At 39.4% G+C, this 12,520-nt stretch overlaps 1 protein-coding gene across 7 annotated transcripts in view; it reads right to left on the reverse strand.

Moving 5' to 3' along the window:
* Nucleotides 1-5,491: 5,491 nt before the first annotated feature.
* Nucleotides 5,492-12,520, reverse strand: part of RHOBTB3 (Rho related BTB domain containing 3) — a 29,570-nt gene continuing 22,541 nt past the window's right edge. For 3 of the 7 annotated variants that reach the window (XM_041711023.2, XM_030257228.4, XM_012577438.5), the window contains 2 exons: nucleotides 11,709-11,805; nucleotides 5,492-9,095 (listed from right to left, as the gene is read on the reverse strand). In XM_041711023.2, coding sequence (XP_041566957.1) covers nucleotides 8,980-9,095; nucleotides 11,709-11,805 — 213 coding nt within the window. In that variant the 3' untranslated portion in view covers nucleotides 5,492-8,979. Of the gene's footprint in view, nucleotides 9,096-9,774; nucleotides 9,856-10,781; nucleotides 11,112-11,708; nucleotides 11,806-11,829; nucleotides 12,498-12,520 lie in introns of those variants that run through there. The other 4 variants (XM_041711022.2, NM_001198813.2, XM_030257225.4 and 1 more) reach the window with 4 other exon arrangements.

A 12,520-nucleotide genomic window follows, 5' to 3' on the forward strand; every position in this document is an offset into this window, starting at 1 on the left:
CTCCCTCTAAGTATTGCAAAACCAATCAAGAACAAAGAAAAGTGGAATAGATTGCTGTTGAGAGAAGCTAGTTAAAAAGTAGAGCCAGGCACTAGAAAGCCACAGGGAATGGATTTTCTTTCTTTCCATCTGATTTCTAGTAAAATGACAGTTGACTGAGCACCACTGCTTCCACCAGCAGGTTTTCAAGACTGCATGCTGAAGACAGAAACCTGTCACACATTTATTGCAGACTAATTTTACTGAAACACGTCAGTCAAATCTCAATGATTCCATGATTGTTCATTGAACTCAGCCTTTTCATGGAAACTCCAAATGCTACAAAACCTGCGCTGTGGTTTCCTGGAGTTCTGCTTTGAAGTGGGCTGTGAGTTCTCGGCATCCTAGCAGCAGAATTTCTTTCTTCAAAAGTTGTGGAAGTGGTGAAGACTGAAAATAACATTGGAAAGCTAAACGGAAATGCCTGGTTTCTGATGACAGGAACACACGCAGTATGACAGAGTTCAGCTGCTTTGTTAAATCTGTGTGTTTTTTTCTCTTTTGGAGGTTGACCTTACAAAGTACAAGTTGGGTTTATCTTGGAGGCAGGTTTAGATTGTGCAGATGCCTCTTGCAAGTGGTGGTGTGCTTGTAGAGACAGGTGCTTTGACATGGTCTTTCCACATTTCTTCTGGACATACACATCTTCTTCCAAGTTGTATTGAGCATACTGTGACTATTGGTATTTATGTCCAGTTTTATTACCACTTTTACACTTCTTTTTATACTTCTGCTATATCATGTAATGATTTTAATGCTAAAATCAACTAAACCAAGTGGAACATGACACGACGGCTGTTTCTTCAAGAATTAAAGCTCAGAGAGCTTAAAGATTGGCAAGAATGGCTGAGTTTTAACAGGACTTCTTTGTGTAAACAACGGCAATGGAAGATCCTTGCCTCAAAACCTAAAATGGAAAGCAGAGAGAAATTACCAACATCCTGAGTACTCCTTCCTATTTTAGCTGACTTTTACTTATGGCAGCTCTTTTTATTATGATCATAGTTCTTCAACATTTCTTTGGAAAGAGGGCTTTGAGGTTTTGTGTGCAATTCTTCCTGAATGCTTTTGAAAAGAGGCAAAGGCAACAAGTGCAGGGCTGGTCCAACCCCATCTTGCCTTGTTATTGAGGAGTACTCAGTTTTGGCTGTAGGTTATTGGAGCCTTAGTGCCAGTAAGCCGTGTAGAATGGAACTGGCTCTCTGCTGACAGGAGTGCAGACACTTATCCAAACCTCGGGGCTCTGGAATTGGAAGGGAAGTGGGGATAAAAAAATGGCATGAGAAGAATTTCAGCTTTCTTCTTTATTTCTTGTTAGAACCTCAATGTTGATCTCTCTCAAGCTGTTGTCTTTTGTAAAGCTGCATCTGTTGCTGCATGACTTGAATGGCTGTGCAGATGCCACTTCATGCTTTCAAATAAGAAAAGCTGAGCTGGGGCTAACATTGTGGTAATGCACAATCTGTAGAACAGAGTGACCATTCCCTCTTTCTAAACCCTGGGACTGGCTACTGTGGAGAAGGTTGTGTTTGCCCTAATATTAAATGTTATTGGTTCTTGTGAGTAATTTACTGTGAGAAGAAAGCTCTGAAGGACATTGTCAAGACTCTCCAATGGGATCTTTTGGCTTTTTAAATATCTCCTGATGATGAGTGACAAAATTCGTCTTTTCTGCAGGAAATGGAAAAGATACTTCCATTGCCGCCACATGATATGCAACAAGCAACCAACCAGACTATTTGAGGTGAATAAAATAGCAATTAACTTTTAACACTCTCAGTGGGATGCAGCGTCAACCTCTTTCCTGTGCTGAAAGGATGATTTTCAGAAGGTTTTGTTGGGCCTCCAAGGTTCAGAGCAGAAATGAACACTGAGGTGGGTTAAGCCTGGACAGGCCCCTCCTCCCTGCAGTGGAGTTGCACAGGCTCAGCTGCAACAGTGGTGCTGCATCCTCTCATCGTATTTGCAGTGCTGGAGGGGAGGGAGAATTGTGCAGTCCTCTTGGAGTGTCAGGTGTGGTTCTGTTGGAGTAGTGATCCTGTAGAAAAAGGGTGTAGTCTTCCTTTGAAGAGGCAGGAAAAATCCAGCACAGAAAAAAATAGCTGTGCTGGTGGGCCAGAATCTCAAGACTATATACAGGTAGTCTTAATATTTTCTTCATATTTTTCTTCATATTATCTTCATATTTTTTCTTGAAGAATCTGCATCATCTAATCCTAGCAGATTATCAGCAATTACAACAGGTATGTGTGACACCAGACCTGCAGGGTCATGGTAACTGCTGAGTCTAACTCAAGGCTTTTTAAAGCAAAGGACATCATATTCTAGATTTTGCAGAAGTGTTTGCATGCCCTAATTTTCTTTTGCTTTCTCCTTCACAGAGTAGCCCCAGCTACTCTGAAATGAAGAGCAGGTGCCAGTAAAAAAGAAGCTCCATAAAAAGCTGCCCATATTCAGAGCTGCATTTCTAAATTTGACCAGCAGTAAGTGGAGTACTGGCGCCAGAAACTTGCTTCAGCAAGGAAACATCTATGAACTCTAGATTTTTATTTCAACTAAAAGGTTAGGTTGTTTAGGATTTTATAAATTAGTATTGAACAGTAAGTTATTTTAGCACTGAGCAGTACGTAATTGCTTAAAAATGTAGGATTAGTCCAAAGAAGTTTAGTAAGCTTAAGAAGTTGAAAATTATAGTATTGAATGCTAACAATAAAGAAATCTCCCTATTGGTAATTTCTTCTTTCATTGTTGCTTGTGTTGTATTTGTAGTGGGTTTCTTCTGGTCACTTCTTTTCTTCAAGTCTTAGGTTTGTCCACTGAAATAAATTTATCAGTACAGGATGGAAGCCCACTGCCTCTACCATGAAGTTGTGCAGGTTTTAAGAAAATACTGTAACAAATGGAAATGCTTTATGATAAGTATAGGAGTGTTTTTTGACCTTTCTTTTTAATGCAAACTTTTTGCATAATGTGGTGAAAGGTGTAGAAGTTTGTACAACCCCCTCCCCAAATCACCTTGCTTTGGAGGGTTACAGAGGAGTGCACACGGGGGCTGCTCTAGGCTGTCAGCTGAAGCAGCTCCCAGGACTGCTTGTAAATCACGGCCTCAGCTTGTCAGTGAGCCAAGGAATATTCAGATCTTTGCAATAGTTTTGTCAAACACAGGGAGAAGTGCTGGAGGCAAGGTACTTCAATGAGTTTTAAAGAGAAATTCAGTAAATTATAGTTGCTGGAAAGCTGCTTTATATGGCAGTTAAAAATTATTATATGAGCTCAGGAGGCTTTGCGAAGCTTGGATCTAACTCTGTAAGCTCACGGCTGGAGAACAAAGCAGGAGCATCCCTGAAGACCAGAAGGATGCTTGAGACCCCTGGGAGTGGGACAGGGCAGAGGAATATGATGGGGGTTAGCACCCTGTTGGTTTCACTAGAAGCCTGTCACCACTCTGTCCCATGCCTGCTCACAATTGGGATAACCTGTGGTTCAAAACAGATCTGAGCATCCCAGCTTGCAGTGCTGCTAGTGAGGCTGCATAGGGTAGTCCCCACCTGCTGCTGCAGAGAAGATTTTGGTGTAGGAAAAAGCAGAACTCAACTTTTTATTCATTAACTCAAGGTTAATGAATAAAAAGATGTCCCAGTCTTTAGAAAGTCTTTGTATATGTATTGGAGTATCCTTGGTCTTCAAAAGGATGAGCCTGTCATGGCCCAGGCTGGTCCAGCTGATTTCTCTTGTTAACTGAGCATGGCTGAACATAGAAAGGAATGTAGGTAGTTGTTGTTTTGCATTTACAGCCTATAACGAGGCCTTCAATCTTTATCCTTTTGAGCAAAGAATAGTGAGAATTTAATGTCTTCAGCTTGGAGTTCCCAGGTGAATCTTCAGGTCACGTGGAAAATCTTTCAGGTTAAAAACTCTAAAACAGTCTTCACCCTCACAGCCACAAAATAATCAGGGCTGGCTTTCCTCTACCAAGTCTGCCTCTCTGACACAAAGGGCTTGACCAGTAGCCTGCACAAGAAGAAAATGGATTCTTGTTGGGCTCAGCCATTGTTTTCAGCTGTCCGTGAATGAGAAGCTGGGAGTGGAGCAGAACTGAGAAAAGCGATGGACAATACTAGAGATTTGAGTGTTTTTCCCTACCACCTGACCTGAACCTCCTCCTCCTTTCCAAATGTAACAGCCACATATACAGGCTAAGAATGGCTTCAAGACTTAATAAGATACATGCTTTCAAAATAGCCATTTTCATAATAATAACATTGATTGTGAAATACATGCAGTAAAAATTTAATTCTGTGAGGACATCACTTTACTGGAAAGTCAGAAGTACTAACCCAGAGAGGAAGAATAACTGCAAACCTTTTAAACATAAAGCTGTGACCAGAATTCAGCCTTCCACCACAAACCACCCTCTGTACTTGGGTGAAGTGTTGCTGCCTTAGGTGTTTGCCTTCTTTGTTTTCAACCTGAGGCTTTTGGAGCAGACCTGGACTAGCTGATACGTCTGTCTCCGTACTGACATCACTTTTTGCAGTGTTTTGTAAGAGATGCTGTGGACTTACAAGGACAGCAAATACTGCATTACTTGCTCTCCACCAGCAGAGCTTCCCCTAATACCACTGCAGTGAAGCAGTCACAAACGATCCGAGGTAACCCATCATGGCTGAATACCATGTCACAAGCCTGGAAAGAGGACGCCATCTGCAACAAAGTTAGTGCCAATCCTCTACATGATTTCTAATTATCCACCTATCCATCCCTTCCCACAGTAAATTTCTTGCAATTCTGCACTTGCCACAAGATAGCAAAAATTTCATTAGACAAGCATTTAGGAAAGGGATGAGGAGGTTCCCACAGATTTAAAGTAGTGTCAGTGAAGATGGGATAAGAGTCATAATAGTCTCCTTGTTGCCTCCTGTTTTCAGAACCACTGGAAAAGTCTGACAGGTAAAAAAAAATGCAGGGAGCCTACATATACTTACCTATAAAAAGGTATCCGCACAGAGCCTGGGTGGGGAACTGTCTGGATCAATGCTGGACCAAAGGCTGGTGATCCTCTCTGATGTCCCCTTCCTTGTTATCTTTCTTCCCTCTTTCTCCAATGCTTTGTAAACCAAACCCTTCCTCCCACTGCTACCTGAACACACTCTGGCTTTTTGGACACTGCATGCATCTTCCATCAGTGCTCAGTGCTGCTGTTGTAGCTCACTGGGTGCTCAGTTGAGGATCTGGGTGTCCAAGGTGAGGCTGACCAACCTGGTCTAGTGGAAAGTGTCCCTACCCATTACATGAGTGTTGGAACAAGATGATCTTAAAGTCTCTTGCCACTCCAGCCAATGGCTCTACCCAAGCCAGTATGGTTCTATGATACCAATAAGCTACAAAAAATATCACCAATGTAACAGTCAAGTATGCTAATACATATCCATAAGTAACCACATGAGACCAATTAGAGATTTTTTTTTAATTTTGTATAAAAAATTTTACATATTCAATCTAAAAATATGTAATTTAGGTATACTAAAAGAAAAACATACAAGAGTTTCAGGACATGCCTAATAAAATAGTTATTCTTTTTTCTAACAGTTTGGTTTTGTTTTCAAATCCACCACACCATGGCCTAAAGACAATAGCAAAGGTTTTATGACTATCATGTGGAAAACATTACTAGTGTAGAAAACTTTTTTTTAATCTCTATAAGTTTAGTGCTAGTTTGGGACAAGAAATAGACACACATATATAGGACAGCAAAAATTAAGGATGTAGTCCATTATTCAAAATATTATTTGTTAAAAGTTAATTTTGAAAGTTAGTTCTTATGAAGGATTCAGGAGTGGCATCTCTACTTAAATTTAAGCCTAAATATATAATTTCAAATGCTATTGGTACTGCCTAGGGACATCCAAATTCACCACTGACCTCTTTCTTTGATCCCAATGCTGCCAGTGCCAGGGGAGTTTGGGAGGTGTTGGAATCAGTGCAAGCATTCCAGAAACATTTTATTTTTTCTAAACCACTTCCTTAAATAACTTTTTTTTTTCCAAATTGGTTCCTGATTTTTACTTGGTACCATAGTATAAGGTGGGGGGTTTATATCAAAGCAGTTTTTACTTTATGCCATACACAATTATAAATTAATACCAAATTCAGTACTGCCCTAATTCCTGACTATCTGTGATGGATACAGTCGTAAAGCCTCCACTAAAACCAGCTAAGAATAGCAACTCACAAAACATAATTATCTACTTTCAGTCATGTTTCCAAATGCTAAAAAGGTTTAAAAATAGCTCTAAGAGACATACATTACTACAGAAAATCATCTTAGAGAATGAAAATAAGAATGTCTAGTAAGATTTCTTTTAAGACTTAAAATTTATCAGATGGTCTACATCTGCAAGTACAACACATCTGCACCAGATACAGGCAGCATTATGGGGCTACAGAGTAAAATGGAAACTTGGTTTATTATCTGAAAAGTAATAAGCATTAATCTCTGAATCTGAATAAGTACGAAATGTTTTTACCTGCCTGACCTCTCTGTATAAAACCTGTGGCAATCACTGACTAAAATGCATAGTAGTAAAATATTTCTCTGGTTTGGATATAAAGTGTTTTATATTTTCATTAAGCCTATTTTTATATTTTTAAAATTTTAATCTATAAAACATTTACAGAAAATTAAAACCAGTACTTTCTTATGTATTATCTATACACAAATCATTTCCTAGTGAAAAAACTGGGAAAGCTTTCAAAATATTAAAAATGCAGGACTACATGAAGCTTAGAGCAACATTCACAGAGCTTTTGTGTCACTTTTACACAGGATGTCAGTATGAAGCATTTAATCCCCACTTTTGATAATTGAGCTGGCTTCTGGTAGAAACACCCAAAGATGCTATCAGATGTCTGGACAAACTGTAGTTTAACTGTATGCACAAATTTTTCCATGACTTTAAGCTTCAAATAACTTACTGAAGTTTTATTCATATCTATCCAGTAATTTAATTTTTACTTAAAGTTTTGGTAACTATATGACTATAAAAACGACTTTTTTCACATGCAAGTTCCATACATATTACTTTCCTGCTATTTTTTTTTTTGTTTAATGATTTCAGTTTTCTTTTATGATTTTGAAAAAGCATTATCATTTTCTATATTTTAGGGTCTCTATATGCAAGATGTAGATAAGTATATTAATCTTTTAAATAACTTTAGGATCTGCAGATGCAAAGTTTTTTTTGGTTTTTTTTTTTTGTTTTTTTTTTTAAACCATTCTTGCCTAAAACTAACCTTGGAATTCTGAGTCTGCAGCAGCCAGCTGTGTCATAAACGCTTTTTTATTTTGTGTGTATACAAAAATAGGGAAAAATCACAAAAACCAAAAAAATCTCTATGACTACAGAATGGAATTTGAAAAGAACAATTTATCTATAAAATGGTATTGAAAAATATAACAATTCTTATACTTAAAAAAAAAAAAAAAAAAAAAATATTCAGCTCCAACAATTTGTTTTTCCACCTTCTTCACACAAGTGCAGTTTCTAGGTACATTTGATGTGGTAGAAATGCCACAGTCTCAGGCTACAAACCACATTACAAAGGCAGATGAGCAACCAGAATTGAAAATACAAGAATGATAATGAGGCATCTAGTTCCTTGATTAAATTTTGTTTCTAGAAAAGCACCTATGCTCAGGAAAAGGCTCCGTTCATTCTGGCATTAGCACATACTATAGCACACACAGGTCAGCAGCATGACAAGTTATTTTGGTCAAGAAAATGCTAAATAGCAACTGCAATGATCTTGCAAGTCATAATATTCTGGGTTTTTCTCTTGTATCTCAGAAAGGATCCACAGCTAGGTTTGTCTCACATGGTGTAGCTTATGAGCACATGATGATAATTAAACTTGAACTTAATCCCTGCTGGGGAGGTTTGAGCTCAAAGTCCCACCCCACAAAAGCCAACATCCGTGGCAGCACTGGCAAATCTGTGAGGGTCATCTCCTTCATGACTAGCGCATCTAACATCTATTGTAGTGACTATGATTACTAGACACACTTTTCCCAAAAAAAGCCATTTTTGCTAGTGGCTTTTTGAGATTTTTGCTCAAACCCCAAGAAAGACTGTTGAGCCCTTTTTCTTCCCTGTCCATTAGTACCATACGGATATGCTCTGAGCGTATGTAGTTTTCCCTCTCTTTATTCTTTATGGGGAAAAATACAATATGACTACACTAACAAAGGTGTTCTGCAGATTGTGAAAACAGGCTTTCTTCTCCTACCTACTGGCAGGAAAAATCATGTCATTCTTTAGATATTTGGAGGCTCTAGAGAATACTGTGATGCAATGGCATTCCTCTGGAATTAAAACATCTAATCAAAGGGTTGTAACAGAACAACAGGTTTTCTTTGGAGTAATAAATTAATAGTAACTACAATGCTTCTTTAGCCTACCCATTATATTGTGAACTAACAAATGCTACAGAAAATTTTTGCATCCTGAAGTATATGAAAAAATTATGACCTGGGTTCTCAGCTTCCCTGCACTGTTACTGTATCCCTATGCTTCTCTTATGCACAGATACACAAAACCAGTCTATTTTGAACAGATTCAGTTTAGCAGCCACAAATAACCATGAAAAACAATAAAATAAACAAAAAGGAAATTAGAAGGGGGAACAGATGCCAGTCAGGGCACTGTCCTGTAATACATTTAATCCCCATGAATATGAAGTCCTTGTGCTTAAAATAAATCTTCAACATTCATTTCCCAATGCTTCAAGGTAAAAATTAGAGTGATTTGTTAGCAAAACAAAGAACGTAATTTCCAGAGGAGGTTAGCATCAGGTAGCACTCTTTATGTGGTTTTTATATTCTAGATAATCCCCAATCTGAAATTTTGCAATTGAGATGCACTTTGTGTGTATTCAGCCTCTTTACATTACTGTGCAGTGGCATTTCTGAGAGTGGATATAGTTCCTGTAATCAGCAAGCTGCTTCAGGTACAAGTTTGAAGGCCATCGGTGCATCTCCACAAAATTGCGCTCTTCCACTAGAAAAAGAAATGAAGGAATTAAATACAATTTATAGACATAGAGCATATGTGCACAGGCTGCAAAAAAAAATTTTAAAATAGATAAAAAAATGATTAAAGATATTAATACAGCTACAAAAGTAAAGGTAAGTGCTGACTGTTTTGCATTGAGCTCTGCTATGGCACAGAGATAAGAATTACCACACAATGTTTCCTTGTTAGTAAGTTAGTAATAAAAAAGCTTTTTGAAAAAAGGAATACAATACTCATTAAAGAGAGCAAAGAGATATTCCTAAAGATGAGCATACTTTATCCCTAGAGGATAGTCATATGTGGTATGCAAGGATTTTTCTAAGCTGCAGAACTATAAGGCAGGGTATATAAATTCCTGTACCAATAGTTTGATTTGAGATCAGTAAAGAGAGCAAGGTGAGAAGTGCAGCTAAGATTCAGTAAGATATTAATCTCCTATTGCATGTGCTTTTTATCACTGACAAAGTTGTATATGAGTCTTTTACCAATATTATTTAGATTAATCTTCTCTACATTTGCAGAAAGATGCATTTTCATCTCCTTGAACCCAGATATTCCAGAGTCAGCTTGCATCCATTACTCCTGGCTCCTGAGGGCCGCAGACCAAGGCACAGCAGAGAAGCTCACGGCTGGGAGAGCCTGAGGGCAGGCAAACTGCACTAACCTGGGCACAAGGCAGGGCTTCAATCCTCAGGGGAATATCCTGCTAGTCAAATCTGATTTCTTCTATGGCAAAGTAACCCACCTAATTGATCAAGAGAAGCCAGTTGATGTAATGTTTTTGGATGTCAGTAAAGCTTTTGATACTGTTTCTCACGGGATCTTTCTTGACAAAATGTCCAGCCCATAGTAAGATAAACACATCGTGTGAAGGGGGAACAACTGGCTCACAGGCACAAAGGGTTACAATGACTGGGGCGACATCAGACTGGGGACCTGTCACTAATGGGGTTCCAAAGGCTTCCATCCTTGGTCCTTTGCTCTTCAACATCTTCATAAATGACCTGTATGGAGGACTGGAAAAACTGAGCAAATTTGCAGATGCTAAAAATCTGGGAGGAACTGTTGACTTCCTCAAAGGCAGGGAGGTCCTGCAGAGAGGCCTCGATAAATTAGAAGACTGGATGATCACCAAGCATAGGAAGTTTGAAAAGGGAAAGTGCTGGACTCTGCACCTGGAATGGGACAATCCTGGATGTATGGACAGACTGAGGAATGAGATGTTGGATAGCAGTGCCCTGGAAAGTGCCCTGGGGGTCCTGGTTGATGACAAGTTGAGTCAGCAGTGTCCTGGCAGCCAGGAGTGACATTTGTGTTCTGGGGGCACCAGGCCCAGCATGGCCACCCAGGCAACGGAGGGGATTGTCCTGCTCTGCTGTCCACTGGGATGATACCCCTTCAAGTCTGGGGCAGACTGGGCGCTATAGTATATGAATGACATTAAAGTATTAGAGTGTCCAAAGGAGGGCAGTAAAGAGCCTCGAGCGGAAGCTGTGTGAGGAGCATCTGAGGGCACTTGGTCTGTTTGGCCTGGAGGAGATTGAGGGGAGACCTCAGTAGCGTCTGCAAGTTCCTTGTGAGGGAAAGAAGAGGAGCAGAGCGGAAAAGGAGGGGCCGACACTGATCTTTTCTCAGTGGTGACCAGTGAGAAAAGATCAGTGTCTGCCCCTCCTTTTCTGTGAGAGGATTGAAGGGTATGGCCTGAAGTTGTGTCAGGGAGGTTTAGGCTGGATTAGGAAAAGATTCTTCCCCAGTGTGCATTTGGGCACTGAACAGGCTCCCCAGGGCAATGATGATGGCACCAGTCTGACAGAGTTCATTAAGCTTTTGGAGAATACTCATGATGTCACTCTTCGGGATGGTGTTGTGCAGGACCAGGAGCTGCACTCATTGATACTTGTGCATTCTTCCAACTCAGCTAATTCTGCATTTCTGTGAAGGTCTCAGGTCTTGGAAAGCCCCTGGAGAGCCACTGCCTGCTGCTGCGTTGCTGTCCTAAACCTAGGGGTGATGAGGTGTCACAGGTCAAAGAAATGTATCCAGGTCAAAGAGATGCAACCCTCATCAGGGTGAAGGAAAATCACACAGGCAATGAACAAAACTTTCTAGTTACACCACCAGAAGCAAATACAAATGTCTGGAAATATAAATACCAGATCCCTGGAAGAAGATGGATTTATTTACTTGAACAGGCCATAATTTTTTTATTTTATAAGATCTGCTGGAGCATATTATAAGAATCCTATTTTTTTAAAGGAAAACCCCAGCACTTGAAGAAGTCTCAAAAATGACCTATCACCTTGATTTAAATTAGCAAGATAACATGAAGACATTGACATACAATGACCAAACTGTTCCAGCAAATTCAGTTATGGGTGGGAACCTGGCTATCCCAATAGGAACCATAAAAATAGTGATGCAGGGCTGGCTGCGTCATGCTGTGTGGTGATCCCACAGCAGGATGGTGAAACATCCTGCTGAAATACCCTAAAGAAACCCTAATTATTTTCTCATGCACAAATGGTATTATCCAGAACATCACTTTTCATCTTGGCAAAATATAAAACATGCGTCTCTTCAAAATGAACAGAAAAATACCTGAAAGTTCTTGAAATTCAGGCTTTTGACTGAAGATGAGGTAGTTTGTGGCAATAAAATGAAGAAGCCAAGTTGAAAGGCAATCAGAATTGTGAAACTGTGGGAAGAAGGAAAAGACAAAACATCTAAAACATAACCACATCTCACATATAAAAATACTTTTGGTTTAAGCAATTTACTAAATAAAGTTTTGACTATGGAAGGTAAAGAAGGAAAAGTCATTTAATGGAAATACGTAAACAGGTGAACACCCAATAACAAATTAACAAAGTCCCTCTCCCAGAGGTAGAAAAAACGCCTGAGATATCATGAATCTTGGAAATTTTGACATCTGCACAGAGGCAGAGCTTCACAGGACTGGAGGGAAGGAATGTGGCATGTTGGTTTTGTGGTCTCCTGTTTCAGCAGAAAATCCTATTTGATTAAGGCAATATTCTGCAATTTAGTTTTTATTTTCCTCTTCTGTTTTTCAAATCTGCCTTTATTGTCTTTTTTCAGCCTCTAATCTTTTCTTTTCCTGCTCTTTTGCATTTCTCTCAATATTCTATGCAGTTGGATCTCCTTTGTCACCTGCATGCCACATAATTTAGTTTTTTGACTAAAAGAAGAACGAGTGTATCTTTACTTGCCTAAACCCCCTCTTTTCTGGAAGAAGCTGTAGTTGCTGTAGTTAAGTTGAATTACTGTAGTGTGTCCATGATAAAGGAAATTCCACATATGAGTGTGTGACTAGAGGATCTGGAGCCCAAATCTTATGGGAAGCAGCTGAAGGAGGTGGGGATTTTTATTCTGGAGAAAAAAAAAAAAAAAAA

The sequence above is a fragment of the Taeniopygia guttata genome, chromosome Z (genome assembly GCF_048771995.1).
Source record: "Taeniopygia guttata chromosome Z, bTaeGut7.mat, whole genome shotgun sequence".
Lineage (NCBI taxonomy): Eukaryota > Metazoa > Chordata > Aves > Passeriformes > Estrildidae > Taeniopygia > Taeniopygia guttata.